Source organism: Ornithorhynchus anatinus, chromosome 3 (assembly GCF_004115215.2).
Source record: "Ornithorhynchus anatinus isolate Pmale09 chromosome 3, mOrnAna1.pri.v4, whole genome shotgun sequence".
Classification (NCBI taxonomy): domain Eukaryota; kingdom Metazoa; phylum Chordata; class Mammalia; order Monotremata; family Ornithorhynchidae; genus Ornithorhynchus; species Ornithorhynchus anatinus.
In genome coordinates this window covers 109490030-109508262 of record NC_041730.1, presented here as the reverse complement: position 1 = coordinate 109508262, position 18233 = coordinate 109490030, and the positions used below count along the sequence as shown (strand labels likewise).

Genomic DNA, 18233 nt, shown 5'->3' with positions numbered 1-18233 from the left:
TCACATGAAGAGTTTTGGTGATTATTAAGGAGATTTGGACCAGAAAACTAAATGGGCATTTTTCCCTTCAATCCCAGGCTTTAGGGTCTATTTTGCTTGGACAACTGATTCCTCATTTCTCCACTTTCCCCAGCCTCAAGGTCCTTCACGGACTGGAGAAGGCAAGCATGTTTAAATCCAACAATATCTCTTCGTCCCAAGGAAAGATTTAAATGGGCACTCTTGCTGACTACAACATCTCTACCCTGAAAATTCTTGCAAAAGCTTCATTTTACAGTTTACATCAAACTAGAATTGTGTGTTCCTAAACATTCAGGGAAATATATGGGTGGGAGTGACAGAGGGATATGTGGATAGATTTGAGGCAATAGTTAATAATCAGGCTACAATTCAAATGGTCTCTGCTGTTTTTTCTAATTCCAGCATCTTTTCCCCAATATCCTGAGATTAAACCCAGCTGTCAGTCCTTCCATTTAACTCATAAGAGAAAACTAGATCATTTATTCTGGGCCCAATGACTGTATCATGGTTGAACAGTTAGCATAGTGGAAGGTTGGGCGGTGCAGTTCCACTGAAAATCAACATCAAAGATAAATTCTCTGCTTCAAACAGACAACTTTGGCTGGAGACGGACTTTGCATTCAGTTTGCTCCTTTGTGGTTTCTCTTTGATCTACTTTATAGTTCTTGTCCCTATCTATGTGCCAAAACGAGCACTGTAAATACCCAGGTAGCACTTGAATTGCAGTCTCGGATTCCCAGCAACTAAAATGCTCTCCGTTGCCAGAAATTTGAGGCTGCCAGTGAAACTGAGAGATCGGTCTAACTGGGCCCATCACTAATGTTCAGAGAAAGTGATTACCTAATTGATCACCATGGGGATTTTCCTGTTCATGGAAGGTTCCCCGCCCTTTAACTCTGACTCCACCAAATATTCCTTGTGGACAGGGGTCGTCGCATCTACCAACTCTCTTTTTGTACTTTCCCAAGTTGTTAGTATAGTGCCATGCACACAGTAAACGCTCACTAAATACCACTGACTGATTGGGACAACAGGGTGGGGCCTATTCAGATACACTGCAGTGCACAGAAAATTACCAGTCCAAATGAGCGGTAACAGTTCACGGAACCCAATATTGTATTGTACTTTGGTAAACGGTGGGGGAAAAAGTGTCAGCCCCCAAAGCTGGGTCCCAAATCCTGCCATTCATCTTGACTGACAGCTGCCCTCACCCCAGATCTCCTGAACTGGGACCAGGCAGTTCTAGGATTCTGGAGTTGGCCTGAACTTCCACATAGAGAAGTTTACGGGCAGGTTTATTGAGAAAGTGATTGTAGCAATCCTGGGAGAAACAGTATTTATCAAGCCAACCTACTCAGAGCAGGGATTATTTCCTACTCACTCCACTATACTCTCCCAAGTGCTTAGTACAGTGCTCTACAACACAGTCTTGTCTTACGCCGTCGAGTCGTTTCTGATCCATAGCAACACCACGGATACATCTCTCCCAGAACGACCCGCTCTCCATTTGCAATCGTTCTGGTAATGTAGCCATAGAGTTTTCTTGGTAAAAATATGTAAGTGGTTTACCTTTGCCGCCTTCCGCGCAGTAAACTCGAGTCTCCATCCTTGACTCTCTCCCATGCCACTGCTGCCTGGCATGGGTGAGTTTTGACTTGTAGCAGATTGCCTTCTGCTCGCTAACCACTGCCCAAGCTAGGAATGGAATATGCCTCGGCTTGACTCTCCCTCCTGTAGCCGAGACTGCTAAAGGAAACTCTCCAGGCTGCACATAGTAGAGCACTCAATAAGTATCACCGATTGACTGATTGACTGACTTTGCTTCATTCGAGCCTCTCCCATTATAACTTCTGCTCATGCCCTCCCCTTCTGTCTGTAACAACACCCTCCCACTTGGCATCTGGCAGACCACAGCTCTCCACAAATTCAAAACCCACCTGGAGGTTTTCCCTGATTAATCTTTTCTTTTTTAAATATGGTATTAGTTAAGCACTTACTATGTGCCAGGCACCGTGTTAAGCACTGGATTAGATACAAGCTAATCAGGTTAGATGCAGTCTCTGTCCCACATGGGGCTCACGCTCTTAATCCCTATTTTACAGATGAGGTAACCCTGGCATAGAAATGTTAAGTGATTTGCTCAAAGTCACACAGCAGACAAACGGTGGAGCCGGGACTAGAACCCAGTTCTTTCTGACTCCCAGACTGTGTCCCTCCCAACTGCCACTCCAGCATTTCCAACATCACCCAAGCACTTAGATACTCACTCTCCCACATATCTGGGCTTTGATGTAGGGATCTTTATTCTCTATCACTTCCTCCTACCTGTAATTCATTTTACTTTTTCTCTCCCCGGGTGAGACTGAAAGCTTCTTAAGAGCAGGGATAATGTCTAATATTGTGCAAGCACTCAGTGTAATGCTCTGCACACAATAGGCACTTAATAAATGCTATTGATTAATAGCACCTCCTGAGTACAATGCACTATGTTAAGCACTTGGGAAAAACTGTGAGCTCCCTCTAGACTGTGACCTCTCTGTGGGCAGGGAATGTGTCTATTTATTGTTGTCTTGTACTCTCCCAAATGCTTATTACAGTGCTCTGCACACACTAAGTGCTCAATAAATATGCTTGAATGAAGTACAATGGAAGCACAAGACATGTCCCCAGGGCTCGGTGAGAATAAGCTACACCCTCAGCTCTCCCCAGGCAGGCCCCTGGCCCCCAAGAGACCCTGGAAACAGCTGCCCTGGAGATGAGGCAGTGTCCAGGGCTGCTGGGGATACTGTATAGACCCCACAGAGTCAGTCTGCTCAGCTGCCCAATTCTCAATCAATCAATTGTATTTATTGAGTGCATACTGTGTGCAGAGCACTGTATTAAGCAGTTGGGAGAGTACAACAAAACAGAGTTGGTAGAGAGGTTCCCTGGCCACAGTGAGTGCTCCCAAGCCCAGAGCAGCTTTTCTACACAGCTGCTGCCTCAGGCCCACTAGCAGCAGGCAGTACCTCTTTATCAGTAGGTCCAACCCAGCTGGCACTGTGGTCACTTTGATTTCATCAAAGACGGCAGCAGCAATGGAGAAGTTGACATGGAAATGGGGGGGGTAAGTAGCCTCTCTTTTTCCTTTTCCTCTCCCCTCCATTCCATCTTCTCTCCTCTCTCCCCTTCTCCCTTCCTTTCTCCCCTTCTCCCTTCCTTTCTCCCCTTCTCCCTTCCTCTCTCCCCTTCTCCCTTCCTCTCTCCCCTTCTCCCTTCCTCTCTCCTCGTCTCCCTTTCCTCTTTCCTCGTCTCCCTTTCCTCTTTCCTATTCTCCTCTTTCCTTCTTTCTTCCTAGAGAAGCAGCATGGCTCAGTGGAAAGAGCACGGGCTGGGGAAGTCAGAAATCATGGGTTCAAATCCCTGCTCAGCCACTTGTCAGCTGTGTGACTTTGGGCAAGTCACTTAACTTCTCTGTCCCTCAGTTACCTCATCTGTAAAATGGGGATTAAGAATGGATGCCCCACGTGGGACAACCTGATAACCTTGTATCCTCCCCAGTGTCTAGAACAGGGCTTTGCACATAGTAAGTGCTTAACAAATGCCAACATTATTATTATTATTTCTTCCCCCCCACCTACTTTTTGTCCCACTCCCTCAAAGCCCCACCTCCTCAATGATCCACCCCAAATTCACCCCCCACAGACCAAATAAAAAGTTGGCACCTCCCCACTCACAAGGACTTGCTCTGATCTGGAACGTGCCAACCAACTCTGTTACATTGTACTTTTCCAAGAGCTTCTTACAGTGCTTTGCATGCAGTAAATTCTCAAGAAATATAGTTGATTGATTCACTATTGAGCAATAGTTGTAATTGTATTTACTAAACTCTAATTGTGTGCAAAATACTGAACTAAGCAGTTCAGTGTTAGACACGGGCCAGGGGCTCAATCTAGGAGTAAGTGGGGCAGGGGAGCTGGTAATAGATACATAAGGAAGTTAAATAAAAAATAACATCAATATGAGACAAGGATGGTGAGAAATACGAGAGCAGAAGAGCACTGTGGATCGAGCAGCTGTGAGAGGCAGCATGGTGTAGTGAAGAGCTGCATGCTGCAGTGGATAGAGCAAGGACCTGGGAGTCAGAAGGTCATGGGTTCTAATCCCAGCTCTATTTCCCTGCTGTGTGACCTTGGGCAAGTTGCTTCACTTCTCTGTGCCTCAGTTCACTCATCGGTAAAATGGGGATTGGGACTGTGAGCCCCACAGGGGACAGGGAATGTGTCCAACTCAAATTGCTTGAATCAACTACAGTGCCTGACACACAGTGCTTAACAAATACCATCACTGTTATTAGTTCTAGGTTCATCCCAGTTCAATCCAACAGTCACAACAGACCAGCCTCAGCCACAGCCTTCCCAGTGCTGGAAAAGTTGAGAAGGCCAAGGGCTTTCTCAGCTCTCTCCTCTCGTCCCTCCAAGGGGTGGAATCCGGAGATGCCAAATAGAACTGTATGTCTTGGGTTACATTTCATTGGTAAGAATGAGTAAGAATTCATAGAGAAGCAGCGTGGCGCAGTGGAAAGAGCACGGGCTTTGGAGTCAGGGCTCATGAGTTCGAATCCCAGCTCTGCCACTTGTCAGCTGTGTGATTGTGGGCAAGTCACTTAACTTCTCTGTGCCTCAGTTACCTCATCTGTAAAACGGGGTTTAAGACTGTGAGCCCCACGTGGGATGACCTGATTCCCCTGTGTTTACCCCAGCGCTTAGAACAGTGATCTGCACATAGTAAGCGCTTAACAAATACCAACATTATTATTATTGGTCAGTTACAGAACCAAAGTCTCTTTAGGGACCAACAAAACGGCACTCAATCACAGAAATGTTTATGGCCTAGAACGATGACTTTCGATACTCCTGCCTGTGACTTAGTCATTTAACTTCTGGGCTTTTTGTCCAAGTGTAAACAGTACTCAGCATTCCTGGGAGGGCATGAGTAGAGCGCTGCATAAATACGCCAAACCAGTGGACCCTCTACAAGGCCGGGATCCCCTGGAAGGCCCCAGAAGATGGCACGCCCTGAACTAGAGGCTCCAACGGGAAAGTCTTGCTACCCTGAATGTCATCTGGGGGAAGGAACCACCTCCAGGCCCAGACTTCCCCCTTCCCCTGAGGCCTCTTGGAGCTGGGGTGGGGGGAAGAATGTCAGCTGCCCCCTCTCCACCGCGCTCCTGAGAAAGCCAATGGGCTCTGAGCTGAAGGCTTCCACGGCTTCTCAGAGTGGGTTGGGGGGGGTGGAATCGTGGCCTAGTGGGTAGAGCACGGGCCTGGGAGTCAGAAGGACCCAGGTTCTAATTCCGGTTCTGCCGCTTGTCTGCTGTATGACCTGGGGCAAGTCCCTTAATAATAATAAAGATGTTGGTATTTGTTAAGCACTTACTATGTGCAGAGCACTGTTCTAAGTGCTGGGGTAGATGCAGAGTAATCAGGTTGTCCCACGTGAGGCTCACAGTTGATCCCCATTTTACAGATGAGGGAACCGAGGCACAGAGAAGTTAAGTGACTTGCCCACAGTCACACAGCCGACAAATGGCAGAGCCGGGAGTCAAACCCATGACCTCTGACTCTGAAGTCCAGGCTCTTTCCACTGAGACATGCTGCTTCCCTTAACTTCTCTTTGCCTCAGTTACCTTATCTGTAAAGTGGGGATACTATGAGTCCCATGCGGGACAGGGACTGTGTCCAACCTGATTACGTTGTATCTACCCCCAGCACTTAGTAGAGTGCTTGGCACATAGTAAGTACAAATACCATTAAAAAAAACCCCTCTGGTTCCAGCGCCTCACCATGGTGCCTTTCTCCAAACCACCACTACAGCTGGACCCAGCTCATAGGCATTCAAGCTGAAAAGGTCCAGGAGGAAAGGAACCACGGATAGGGTAGATGCTGAGCCCCACAAGAGACAGGGCCCATGTTTAATTCCCACCTCTGCATTTTCTCCCAGCATTTACTACAGTGCCCCCAGTAAGCACTTAATAAATACTATTACTATTACCATAAGAGACAGCATGACTTAATGGAAAGAACATAGTCTTGGGAGTAAGAGGTCGTGGGTTCTAATCCCAGCTCCACCACTTGTCAAATGTGTGACCTTGGGCAAGTCACGTGGCGCAGTGGAAAGAGCACGGGCTTTGGAGTCAGGGCTCATGAGTTCGAATCCCAGCTCTGCCACTTGTCAGCTGTGTGACTGTGGGCAAGTCACTTAACTTCTCTGTGCCTCAGTTCCCTCATCTGTAAAATGGGGATTAAGACTGTGAGCCCCACGTGGGACAACCTGATTCCCCTGTGTCTACCCCAGCGCTTAGAACAGTGCTCTGCACATAGTAAGCGCTTAACAAATACCAACATTAACTTCTCTGTGCCTCATTTCTCTCATCTGTAAAAGGGGATGAAGACTTTGAGCCCCACGTGGGACAACCTGATTACTTTGTATCTACCCTAGCCCTTAGAACCATGCTTGGCACATAGTAAGCACTTAAATACCAACATCATTATTATTATTATTATTATTAATAAGAGTGGCTTGCCCAAGGCTTGATGGATACTGACTTGGCCCTGTCGTAAATCCCACAGAGAGACTACCCCAACCGACATAGCCCATGCACAGACAGGTATCTAATTCCACTCTGGCCAATTATTCGCCGTTTATGAGTAGTAAATTTACAGTAGAAAATGAGTGGGTGTGAGAGTGGAGAAAGGTGGCGTATTCCTTTACGGGAAGTTTTTGCTGCTTCCTCTTTCATACAAAGCAGTTGGGAATTTGCCTAAGTATGATTAATTATTACAATTGCCTAGAGATATTAGTGGAGGATCAGCTCCCAAATATTTTACAAATGAAGGAGTTATACTGGTTGGGGGTTAAAAACACAGCGCTGTTTGTTATCTTATTTATGGTCTCTCCTCAGTGCTGTTAAACACATAATCTGCCCACACAGAGGAGCACACATGATTTTGTGACCTTTTCCTGAGGTAGTCTCTCTGGAAAGATTTACTTTTATTCAAATGAGCGCCCTTCTGATCATTCCCCGGTACCCAGAATTTCATACTGGACAAATGAAGAGTCCTCAAACCAAACAACCTCATTTCAGTGAAAAATAACTTGGAAATATTGCTGAATTTGGGCTTGATTTCATTTGATTCCTTATTGGAGGCATTGATGTTCTTTAAAAGTCAACATTAAACATTAGTAATCAAACCAACCAGCGAGCAGATTATTGATCAAGGGTGCCCAAATTACGCCTATTGTGCTGTGCTTCACATACTCGGAGGTTTGCAGATTGTCATTATTATTTTGCGACCAAAGTGACAGGGCCCCTGGCCACATTGCCCAGAAACAGGGAGGTGTTCTCTCCAGACCTGCACCTTCTCACTGTGTCTCGCGCATTGCTTTCTTTCGCCATCTCCCCTTGTCCTGCTGGAATACCCACTCTTCATTCCCCGCTTCTATCACTCTCCCACCCCCTTTGAACACCAGTCCAGTTAAAGTTGGGTCTCATGGCCACAATACAATTTTGGTCTGTGACTCTTGCGTTCATGAGGTTTGTCCACCCTTGTTGTATAACCACGATTTAAGCAAAGAATCCTGCCTTTCCTGGAAATACTTAAGACTTAGGTGAACTATTCTGGATGGAAGAGAGGAACTGGCTGATTCAAGAATAAGAAATAACAGCAATCAAGGCATGAATGATACATGGAATTGGACTGGATATTGAAGAATGAAAGTAAGAACTGATCGTACGTGGTGATTCCTGCGTATAGTGGCTCCCGTGTACGCTCCCTTTGTTCCTCTCCCCTTCCAGCCTCACAGCATTTATGTACATATATTAATGTCTGTATCCCCCTGTAGACTGTAAGCTCACTGTGGGCAGAGAATGTGTCTGTTTATTATTGTATTGTACTCTCCCAGGCTCTTTCTACAGTGGTCTGCACACAGAAAGTGCTCAATAAATACGATCAACTGATTGGATGAGATACCAAGGCTAGACCAGAAATGAGGGGGCAGGCGAAGGCAAGATAATGGCAGAGGGCCGACAGTGGATAATGGTGGAGAAGGAAAGTGTTCAATAGTTGTCTCAGAAAGTCTGACTCGGTCAGGAGACTGAGAAAAATAGCAACACTGGTCCCCCTTTGTGGCTCTAGGGGCCAGGAAACAACTTCTGGAGCCAGGAAACATAACTTCTGAGGAAAGTCTTCCCTCCATGGCCCCAAAAGGTAGGTTTCCTCATCCCTCCACCTTGTCCGACAGTCTCTGCTCACATATGGTTAGGCCCATTTGATGGGAGAATTACTGTCCATGGACCAGAATCCTGGTCCACGCCACCAGGGGCCGGGCACTATTGTCCAGGGCCGGGGATACCACTCTGGCCACATGTGCCAAGTCAGCGAAGAACCCAAGGGAGATATTTGGGCACCCTAGGACAACTTCACACAGGCCCATCGTCACCCCCTGTGGGAGAGAAAGGAGGGCAGAATGCTGGGGCAGCAGGGACGAGACTCAACTGTGCAAGAAGGAAGGGAAAGGAGACATTTTTTGACATTCCGGGAATAGAATGGGTGAAGACACCAAAGGATAAAATTCAGGGGAAAACTGCTCAAAAGCCTTAGTCACATGACCAAGAACAAAGGCTCTGAGGCGAACAGCACTCCTGGGTGGGAGGAGAGAGAAAGGAACGATGGAGAAAAAGCCATCAAGAGTGCTTATAAAAGTGAATGTAATTGTAACTCCCATGTCCCATAGAGTCGCCTTTGGATTCACAAGCCCGGTGACCTCTAGGGAGCCTCTGCATCCCCTCCCGGGCTACTACTTTGACCTGGAGAGCCTTCCTTGAGCCACCTTTGGGAGGGAGGATGAATTAATCTTTAACCCCTCTCAGCTGCCATTGTTGATGAACGTGGTTAATGAGCAGTTCCAGAGGTGGAGTTTATGAGTTATGCTTCTGAAGAATAGCACTAAGGTCATTGATTCCTTCCATATGGTGCCCTATTACCTTGTATTCATTGAAAACACAAATCGTTGTCATGCTCTAGGTAGCCAAACACAACCTACAACACGACATAACAGAAGCAGCGTGGCGTAGTGGATAGAGCATGGGCCTGGGAGTCAGAAGGACGTGGGTTCTAATCCCGGCTCCGCCACTAGTCTGCTATGTGACCCTGGACAAGTCGCTTCATTCTCTGTGCCTCAGTGACCTCATCTGTAAAATGGGCATTAAGAGTGGGAGTCCCATGTGGGACAGAGACTGTGTCCTACCTGATAAGTTTGTATCTACTGCAGCGTTTAGTATAACGGCTGGCACAAAGTAAGTGCTTAACAAACACCATTAAAAAAACCCAAAAAACTAATTAGTAGGTAGCGAAATGAAGAAGGATTGATGTACTCTCACCGTGGAAGGGAAAGTATGCATGTTGGAAAAAGTAAGCGTTATGCATTTTTTTCGAAAGTACCATCCCTGCGGGGTCAAGGAGAGAGAGATTGATAATAGCATAAAACCGAAGATGTCTGGAGCCTTCTAGAGTGGAAGATCTGGGATTGGTAGAAACTGTAGAAAGGAGAAAAGATGAGAAGTAAATAGGAAAATGAATTATTTGCTTTAACTAGGCCAAGTGACTCAGACAATCAAGAATATTCACTCACTCCTTAATCAGCAAAGATAAGGATCCAGAGCCTCTAGTCTAAACACACTCATGGATGACTTGGCCTTCTGGATATCTTTGCCATCTCCTTCACACCTTCCTCTCTCCTTTGCCCCACCACCATCTGTCCTTTATTTGCCCAGAAATGCCTGCTTTGATTTGAATGGGAATCATTTCACAACATTTGCAAGTTCGCAAAAAGTTTGGGGAGATTGAACAGCAATTTGTAAATGGTATTTATTATTATTAATAATAATGATGGTATTTGTTAAGCGCTTACTATGTTCCGAGCACTGTTCTAAGTGCTGGGGTAGATACAAAGTCTTCAGGTTGTCCCACGTGGGGCTCCACAATCTTAATCCCCATTTTACAGATGAGGTAACTGAGGCACAGAGAAGTCGAGCGACTTGCCCAAGGTCACTCAGCAGACTAGTGGCGGAGCCGGGATTAGAACCCACGTCCTCTGACTCCCAAGCCCGTGCTCTTGTCACTAAGCCATGCTGCTTCTCATTTATTTATTGAGCACTTACTGTGTGCAGAGCACTGTACTGAGTGCTTAGGACAGTACAACAGAGTTGGTAGACATGATCCCTGCCCTCAAGGAGCTTCCAATCTAGCCGTGGAGACAGATATTAAAATAAATTACAGATAGGAGAAATAGGAGAGTATAGGGGAATGTGCACAAGTTCTGTGGGACTAAGGGTGGGAAGGGTGAAGGGTATCAAAGTGCTGAAGAGATACAGATCCAAACGCATGGACAACGCAGGAGGGAGGGCTGCTGGGCTGAGGAGTTTCCCCGCAGCTCTCTGTCTCTCTGAGATCACAAGTAGATCCTGGCTTAGGCCAAACAATTTTCAACCTGGACTGAACTAAGCCATGAGCCATTAACAGTAATGATGGTACTTATTAAGCACTTACTATGTGCCAGGCACTGTTCTAAGTGCTGGGGTAATAATAATAATGATGATGGTATTTGTTACACACTTATATGTGCCAGGCTCTGTACAAAGCACTGGGGTGGATACCTTTCATTCAATAGTATTTATTGAGCGCTTACTATGTGCACAGCACTGTACTAAACACTTGGAATATATAATTCGGCAACAGATAGAGACAATCCCTGCCCAGTGACGGGCTCACAATCTAAATGGGCGAGACAGACAGCAAAGCAAAACAGAATAAAACAAAAAGAAGACAACATCATCAAGATAAATAGAATCAAGGAGATATACACCTTATTAACAAAATGAATAGAGTAACAAATCATATATACAAATGAGCACAGTGCTGAGGGGAGGGGAAGGGGGAAGAGCCGGGCAGGGAGGAGAGGGGAGAGGGAGCAGAGGGGAAGAGGGGCTCAGTCTGGGAAGGCCTCATAGAGGCGGTGAGGTCTCAGGAGGAGGTGAGTTCTGATACAAGATAATCAGGTTGGACACAGTCCCTGTTGAACATGGGGCTCACGGTCTTAACCCTCATTTTAAGGGCGAGGTAACTGAGGCACAGAGAAGTGCAGTGACCTCTCAGCTGCCTTTGACACTGTTGACCATCCCCTTCTCCTCCACACCTTTTCTCACCTTGGCTTCACGGACTCCGTCCTCTCCTGGTTCTCCTCTTCTCTCTCTGGCCGGTCATTCTCGGTCTCCTTCTCAGGCTCCTCCTCCCCGTCCCATCCTCTAACTGTTGGGGTTCCTCAAGGGTTGGTTCTTGACCCTCTTCTGTTCTCCATTTACACTCACTCCCTCGGTAAACTCATCCGCTCTCACGGCTTCAACTATCATCTCTATGCAGATGACACACAGATCTACATCTCTGCCCCTGTCCTCTCCCCCTCCCTTCAGGCTCATATCTCCTCCTGCCTCCAAGACGTCTCCACCTGGATGTTTGCCCTCTACCTAAAACTCAACATGGCCAAAACTGAGCTCCTCATCTTCCCCGCCCCCCGAAGCCCTGTCCTCTTCCTGACTTCCCTATCACTGTGGAGGGTACAACCATCCTTCCCGTCTCTCAGGCCCGCAACCTCGGTGTCATCTTTGACTCGTCTCTCTCGTTCACCCCACACATCCAGTCCGTTACCAAAACCTGCCGGTCTCACCTTTATAATATCACCAATATCCGCCCTTTCCTCTCCACCCAAACAGCAATCTTACTGTTACAGGCTCTCATAATATCCTGGCTGGATATTGTGTCAGCCTTCTCTCTGATGTCCCTTCCTCCCGTCTCTCCCTGTTCCAGTCTATTCTTCACTCCGCGGACCGGCTCATCTTCCTGCAGAAACGTTCTGGGCATGTCACTCCCCTTCTTAAAAACCTCCAGTGGTTACCTATCAACCTCCGCACGAAACAAAACTTCTCACTCTAGGCTTCAAGACTCTCCATCACCTCGCCCCCTCCTACCTCTCCTCCTTCTCTCTTTCTACTGCCCACCCCGTAGGCTCCACTCCTCTGCCGCCCACCTCCTCACTGTCCCCGATTCTCGCCTATCCCGCCATCGACCCCTGGCCCACGTCCTCCCGCAGTCCTGGAATGCCCTCCCTCCTCACCTCCGCCAAACTAATTCTCTTCCCCTCTTCAAAACCCTACTTAGAGTTTACTTCCTCCAAGAGGCCTTCCCAAACTGAGCTCCCCCTTTTCCCTCTGCTCCCTCTGCTTCCCCTCTACCTCCCCTTCACCTCCCCTCAGCTAAGCCCTCTTTTCCCCCCTTTCCCACTGCCCCCTGCCCAGCATTGTGCTCGTCCGCTCAACTGTATATATCTTCATTACCCTATTTATTTTGTTAATGAGATGTACATCACCTTGATTCTATTTATTTGCTATTGTTTTAATGAGATGTTCATCCCCTTGATTCTATTTATTGCTATTGTTTTTGTCTGTCTCCCCTGATTAGACTGTGCGCCTGTCAAAGGGCAGGGACTGTCTCTATCTGTTACCGATTTGTACATCCCAAGCGCTTAGTACAGTGCTCTGAACATAGTAAGCGCTCAATAAATATGCGCTTAGTACAGTGCTCTGAACATAGTAAGCGCTCAATAAATATTACTGAATGAATGAAGTGACTCGTCCAAAGTTAATGATAATAATAATAACAATAATAACTGCGGTATTTTTAAGTGCTTACTATGTGCCAGGCACAGTTTACGCGCTGGGGTGGATATAGAAGCAGCGTGGCTCAGTGGAAAGAGCACGGGCTTTGGAGTCAGGGTTCATGAGTTCGAATCCCAGCTCTGCCACTTGTCGGCTGTGTGACTGTGGGCAAGTCACTTAACTTCTCTGGGCCTCAGTTCCCTCATCTGTAAAATGGGGATTAAGACTGTGAGCCCCACGTGGGACAACCTGATTCCCCTGTGTCTACCCCAGCGCTTAGAACAGTGCTCGGCACATAGTAAGCGCTTAACAAATACCAACATCATTATTATTATTATTATATAAGCAAATCAGGTCAGGTACAGTCCCTATCTCACATGAGGCTCCCAATCTTAATCTCCATTGTACAGATGAGTTAACCGAGGCATAGAGAAATTAAGTGACTTGCCCAAGGTTACACAGCAGACACGTGGTGGAGGTAGGATTAGAACCCAGATCCTTCTGACAGGTCACTGGATAGTGCTCTACCCACTAGACCACCTACACAGCAGACAAGTAGAGTAGTCGGGATTAGAACCTAGGTCCATCTGACTTCCAGGTCTGCGCTCCAGTCTTTAGGTCACGCTGCTTCACTGTGCCCGCAACGGGTTTAGGTCTGTTTGGAAGAAGAGGAGGCCCTTCGTCTCAATTCTGAGGAGCTAGTTCAGTGTTTTGCACATAGTAGGTGCTCAATAAAAACCATGGATGATTGATATCTAAGTCACCCCAGCAGCCCTTGCGAGCAGCCACACACCTACAGCAATGGCCCACAGCTTCTGCACTGAAGCCCCTGGACGATCCCAAATGAGAAGGGGGAGGCCAGTCCAAATCAGGCTGGGGCAACTCACCCGATCAGTCAATCAATCACCCCTCTAGACTCTAAGCCCCTTGTGGACAGGAAACCTTTCTACCAACTTTGTTGTACTGGAATCTCCCAAGCACTGAGTACAGCGCTGTGCATACATTCAAGAAATATCACTGACTGATTGATAATCAATCCAGGTGGGACTGAGGAGGTCATGGGTGTGGGCCGAGAGGGCTACGCAGGCTAGACCAAGACCCAGCCCGTGCGAGGCAGAGATTGGCAGGGCTGGTTGACTTTTCCTTCTGTTCTCCGACTCCTGTCCTCTTCTGCCTCGCTTACATATTTTGCATTTAAACTTCCAATCTGGATTTAAGGCATTTGTCCTCCGCTCTACCCCCTGTTCTCTCTCCATAATCTCCTACTGCATTCGCCCCCAGGTTAATCCCCCTGTTTGCCCACTGCACTCTCCCCAGCTCTGCCCACTGAACTTTCTCCCAGCTCTGCCCACTGTACTAGCTCCAACTCTCCCCAGCTCTGCCCACTGTGCTCTCCCCAGCTCTTCCCACTGCTTTCTCCCCAACCCTGTCCACTGTACTTCCTCCCAGCTCTTCCCACCGCTCTCTCCCCAGCTCTGACCACCGTGCTCTCCCCCAGCTTTGGCCACTAGTGATGCAGGCCGGCTGCAGGCTTGAAGCTGTCCCCCAGCTTCTCCCCGGGTCAGCCTGCTGGCACTGGGCCCTCAGCCCTTCAGCTCCTCCAGTTGTGCAGACCGAGAATTCACTCCTCCCGGCTCACTCGTTTGAAACCTGGAGGATGACTCGCTTCGTACCGTGTCTGATTCTCCCAAGCGCAGTACTAAGTACAGTGGTCTGCGCCCAGTAATCAGGCAATAAATACCATTGGTGGCTTAAGCCATTTTTGAGCTCAGTGTGTGGTGGGGAGGCCCATTTTTCAGTTATTCAGAGCAGATATGAAAAGCACGGTGCACCCGACTGACCCTAGCCACCCGAGAGTCACCGAAGAGGCAGTCATCAGTTGGAGCAAATTGGGCAGAACCAAAGTCTGATGGAACACCCCGAATGCAGGAGCGAGTGACCAGCCCGGTTCTGACTATTTTAATGACCCAGGGACTACTTGAGCAGCATGGCGGAGTAGATGGAGCCCGGGCCTGGGAGTTAGAAGGTCATGGGTTCTAATCCCGGCTCCGCCACTTCTCTGCTGTGTGGCCTTCATTCATTCTGCTGCGAGTCGCTTCATTCATTCAATCATATTTATTGAGCCCTTACTGTGTACAGAGCACTGTACTAAGCGACTGGAAAGTACAATTCAGGAACAAATAGGGACGATCCCTATCCGACAAGGGGCTCACAGTCTAGAAGGAGAAGTCACAGGAGAAGCAATGTGGCTCAGTGGAAATAGCCCGGGCTTGGGGAGTCAGAGGTCATGGGTTTTAATCCTGGCTCCGCCGCTTGTCAGCTCTGTGACTCTGGGCAAGTCACTTTATTTCTCTGGGCCTCAGTTCCCTCATCTGGAAAATGGGGATTAAGACTGTGAGCCCCGCGTGAGATAACCTGATCACCTTGCATCCCTCCCAGAGCTTGGAACAGTGCTTTGCACATAGTAAGCGCTTAACAAATACCACCATTATCATTATTATTATTAGAAAGGGCTCTCTGGGCCTCAGTTACCACATCTGTAAAACGGGGATTGAGACTGGGAGCCCCACATGGAGTATTTATCGAGCACTTACTCTGTGCAGAGCACTGTACTAAGCGCTTGGAATGGACAATTCGGCAACAGATAGAGACAATCCCTGCCCAATGACGGGCTCAGTGTCCAACCCGATTGGCTTGTATCCACCCCAGCGCTTAGTACAGTGCCTGGCACATAGTAAGCGCTTAAGAAATACCATCGTTATCAATTATTATTATAATTTAGATGCTCTTGCTGGAGAGGGCCGGGACCTAGGCTTCCTTTCCCCGGCGGGGGGGAGGGACCAGGCCTCCCCGGCCCCCGGCCCTGGTGCCCACCTGGGTGGGCACCACCGGGGGGGTTGGGGGGCACGATGGATGGAAAGTGTTGTGGTGGGGGGGCCGGAGGAGGGCATCCCGCCCTGGGGGGGCATCATGGGGCGGGGGGGCACTACGGGGCAGGGGGACATCACGGGGGCAGAGGGGGCATCACGGGGACAGGGTGGCACCATGGGGCAAGGGGACATCACGGGGCAGGGAGGGCACCACGGGGCGGGGGGGGGGCATCACGGAGGCAGGGGGGCATCACGGGGCAGGGGGGCACCACTGGGCAAGGGGGGCATCACCTACCGTCCCCTGCTCCTTGGTGTCGGACATGCTGGCGGCGGCGGGGCGGGGCGGCTGGGCGCCGAGGAGGAGGAGAAGGAGGAGGAGGAGGAGGAGGAGGACGAGGTCCCAGAAGTCAGGCGGCGAGGCTGGGCGCCGAGGATGAACTTCTGAAACTCAGGCGGCGGCGGTGGGGTGGGGCGGGGCGGGGCGGGGCGGCCGAGCTCGGAGGAGGAGGAGGGAGAGGAGGGAGAGGAGGGAGAGGAGGGAGAGGAGGGAGACCCCCCCAGAAGTCAGGCGGCGGGGGCCGAGGAGGAGGATGAGGTCCCAGAAGTCAGGCGGCGGGGCTGGGAGCCGAGGAGGAGGAGAAGGTGGAGGAAGGATGAGGTCCTGCGTGCGGAGCTCCTGCGAGGGGCGGCGGAGGGTGGGGAAGGAGTATAAAGGCTCGGGAGACACGTCGCACTTCCCCTGGCCAGCCCCTCTGCCGCCGCCCTCCTCCTCCTCCTCCTCCTCCTCCTCCTCCTCCTCCTCCCCCTCCCTGCCGCTCCTCCCTCCTGCCCCCCGCTCCCTCCCCAACCCTTCCCTGCTCCCGGACCCTCCTCGTCCCCGCCCCTCTTCCTCCTCCTGCTCCTCCTCCTTTCCGCTCCTTTTGCTTCTGTCGGTGTCCCACCCCCACCCCCGGCCCCTCTCCTCCTCCTTCCCGGTCCCTCCTGCTCCTCCTCCTGCTCCTCCCGCTCCCTGTCCCTCCTCCTGCTCCTGCCGCTCCCTGTCTCTCCTCCCTGATCCTCCCTATCCCTCCTCTCTGTCCCTCCTCCTGCTCCTCCCGCTCCCGGTCCCTCCTGCTCCTCCTCCTCCTCCTGCTCCTCCCGCTCCCTGTCTTTCCTCCCTGCTCCTCCTGCTCCCTGCTCCTCCTCCTTGCCCCTCCTCCTTGCCCCTCCTCCTTGTCCCTCCTCCTTGTCCCTCCTCCCGCTCCCTGTCCTTCCTCCCTGTCCCTCCTCCTGCTCCTCCCGCGCCCTGTCCCTCCTCCTCCCTGATCCTCCTCCTTGTCCCTCCTGCTCCTCCCGCTCCCTGTTCCTCCTCCTGCTCCTTCCGCTCTCTATCCCTCCTCCCTGTTTCTCCTCCCTGTCCCTCCTCCCTGTCCCTCCTCCTGCCCCTCCCGGTCCCGGTCGCGGTTCCCCCCATCCCTGCCCCCCATGCTCTCCCGGCCGCGGGGAGCAGGTCCTGCCTAGCCGTGGCCCCCGGACCCCCGGACCCCCGGGACGTGCCCACCCTGCCCTTCCGGCTCTGCCCGCCCAGACCCCCGAGCCTCTCTGCTCCACACCCCGAGGCCGATCTCTTCCCCCAGACAGGGCCTCGGGAACCCCCCACCCCCGGGCAACGCCCCCCAAAACCCCCAAGCCCTCCCTACTCCCACACCTCCCCCTCACCTGAAGGCATAGCAATAAAAATAATTGGGTATTTGTTAGCCGCTAATTATATCGGACACAACCCCTCCCCCCCCAGCCACACCAGATAATAATAATAATAATGTTAGTGTTTAAGCGCTTACTATGTGCCGAGCACTGTTCTAATTGCTGGAGTAGATACAGGGTGATTAGGTTGTCCCATGTGAGGCTCACAGTCTTCATCCCCATTTTACAGACGAGGTAGCTGAGGCACTGAGAAGTCAAGTGACTTGCCCACAGTCACACAGCTGACAGGTGGCAGAGCCGGGATTAGAACCCACGACCTCTGACTCCTAAGCCCGGGCTCTTTCTACTGAGCCACGCTGCATCTCTACCAGCTGCAGAAACTGAGGCACTCAGGAGCTCCGTGACTTGACCAAGAGTGACCCACAGGCACGAGGCAGAGCTGGGACTCTCTGTCAGTCGATCAATCCATGGTAATCACTAATCACTTTCTGGGTGTGCAGAGCAATGCACCAAGTATTTGGGAATGTACAGTACTCACTGAGCACTTACCCTGTGTGCAGAGCACTGAACCGAGTATTTGGGAACATACAGTGCTCACTGAACACTGTGTGCAGAGCACTGAACCAAGTATTTAGGAGAGTAGAGCACAATTGGGTCTGTAGACTCCATCCCTGACCAGAGTCAGTTTACAGTCTAGAGAAGGAGACAGAACACAAGTCTCCTGACTCCCGGCCTTTCTCCAGTCGACCCATCAGTGGAATTTATTGAGCGCTTACTGTGGGCAGAGCCCTATACTAAACGTAGCACTATCCCTCTCCACAAGAGTTTACAATCTACAGGGGAAGACAGGCCATAAAATTAATTACAGATAGGGGAAATGGCAGAAGGTAAGATTATGCGGGACTGAG

At 50.1% G+C, this 18233-nt stretch overlaps 1 protein-coding gene across 1 annotated transcript in view; it reads right to left on the bottom strand.

The window, feature by feature from the left end:
- PAPSS2 (3'-phosphoadenosine 5'-phosphosulfate synthase 2) overlaps positions 1 to 16116 on the bottom strand; it is a 90130-nt gene extending 74014 nt beyond the window's left edge. The window contains exon 1 of the mRNA XM_029060655.1: positions 15938 to 16116. Coding sequence (XP_028916488.1) covers positions 15938 to 15964 — 27 coding nt within the window. The 5' untranslated portion in view covers positions 15965 to 16116. The remainder of the gene's footprint in view (positions 1 to 15937) is intronic.
- Between the last annotated feature and the right edge of the window lie 2117 nt (positions 16117 to 18233).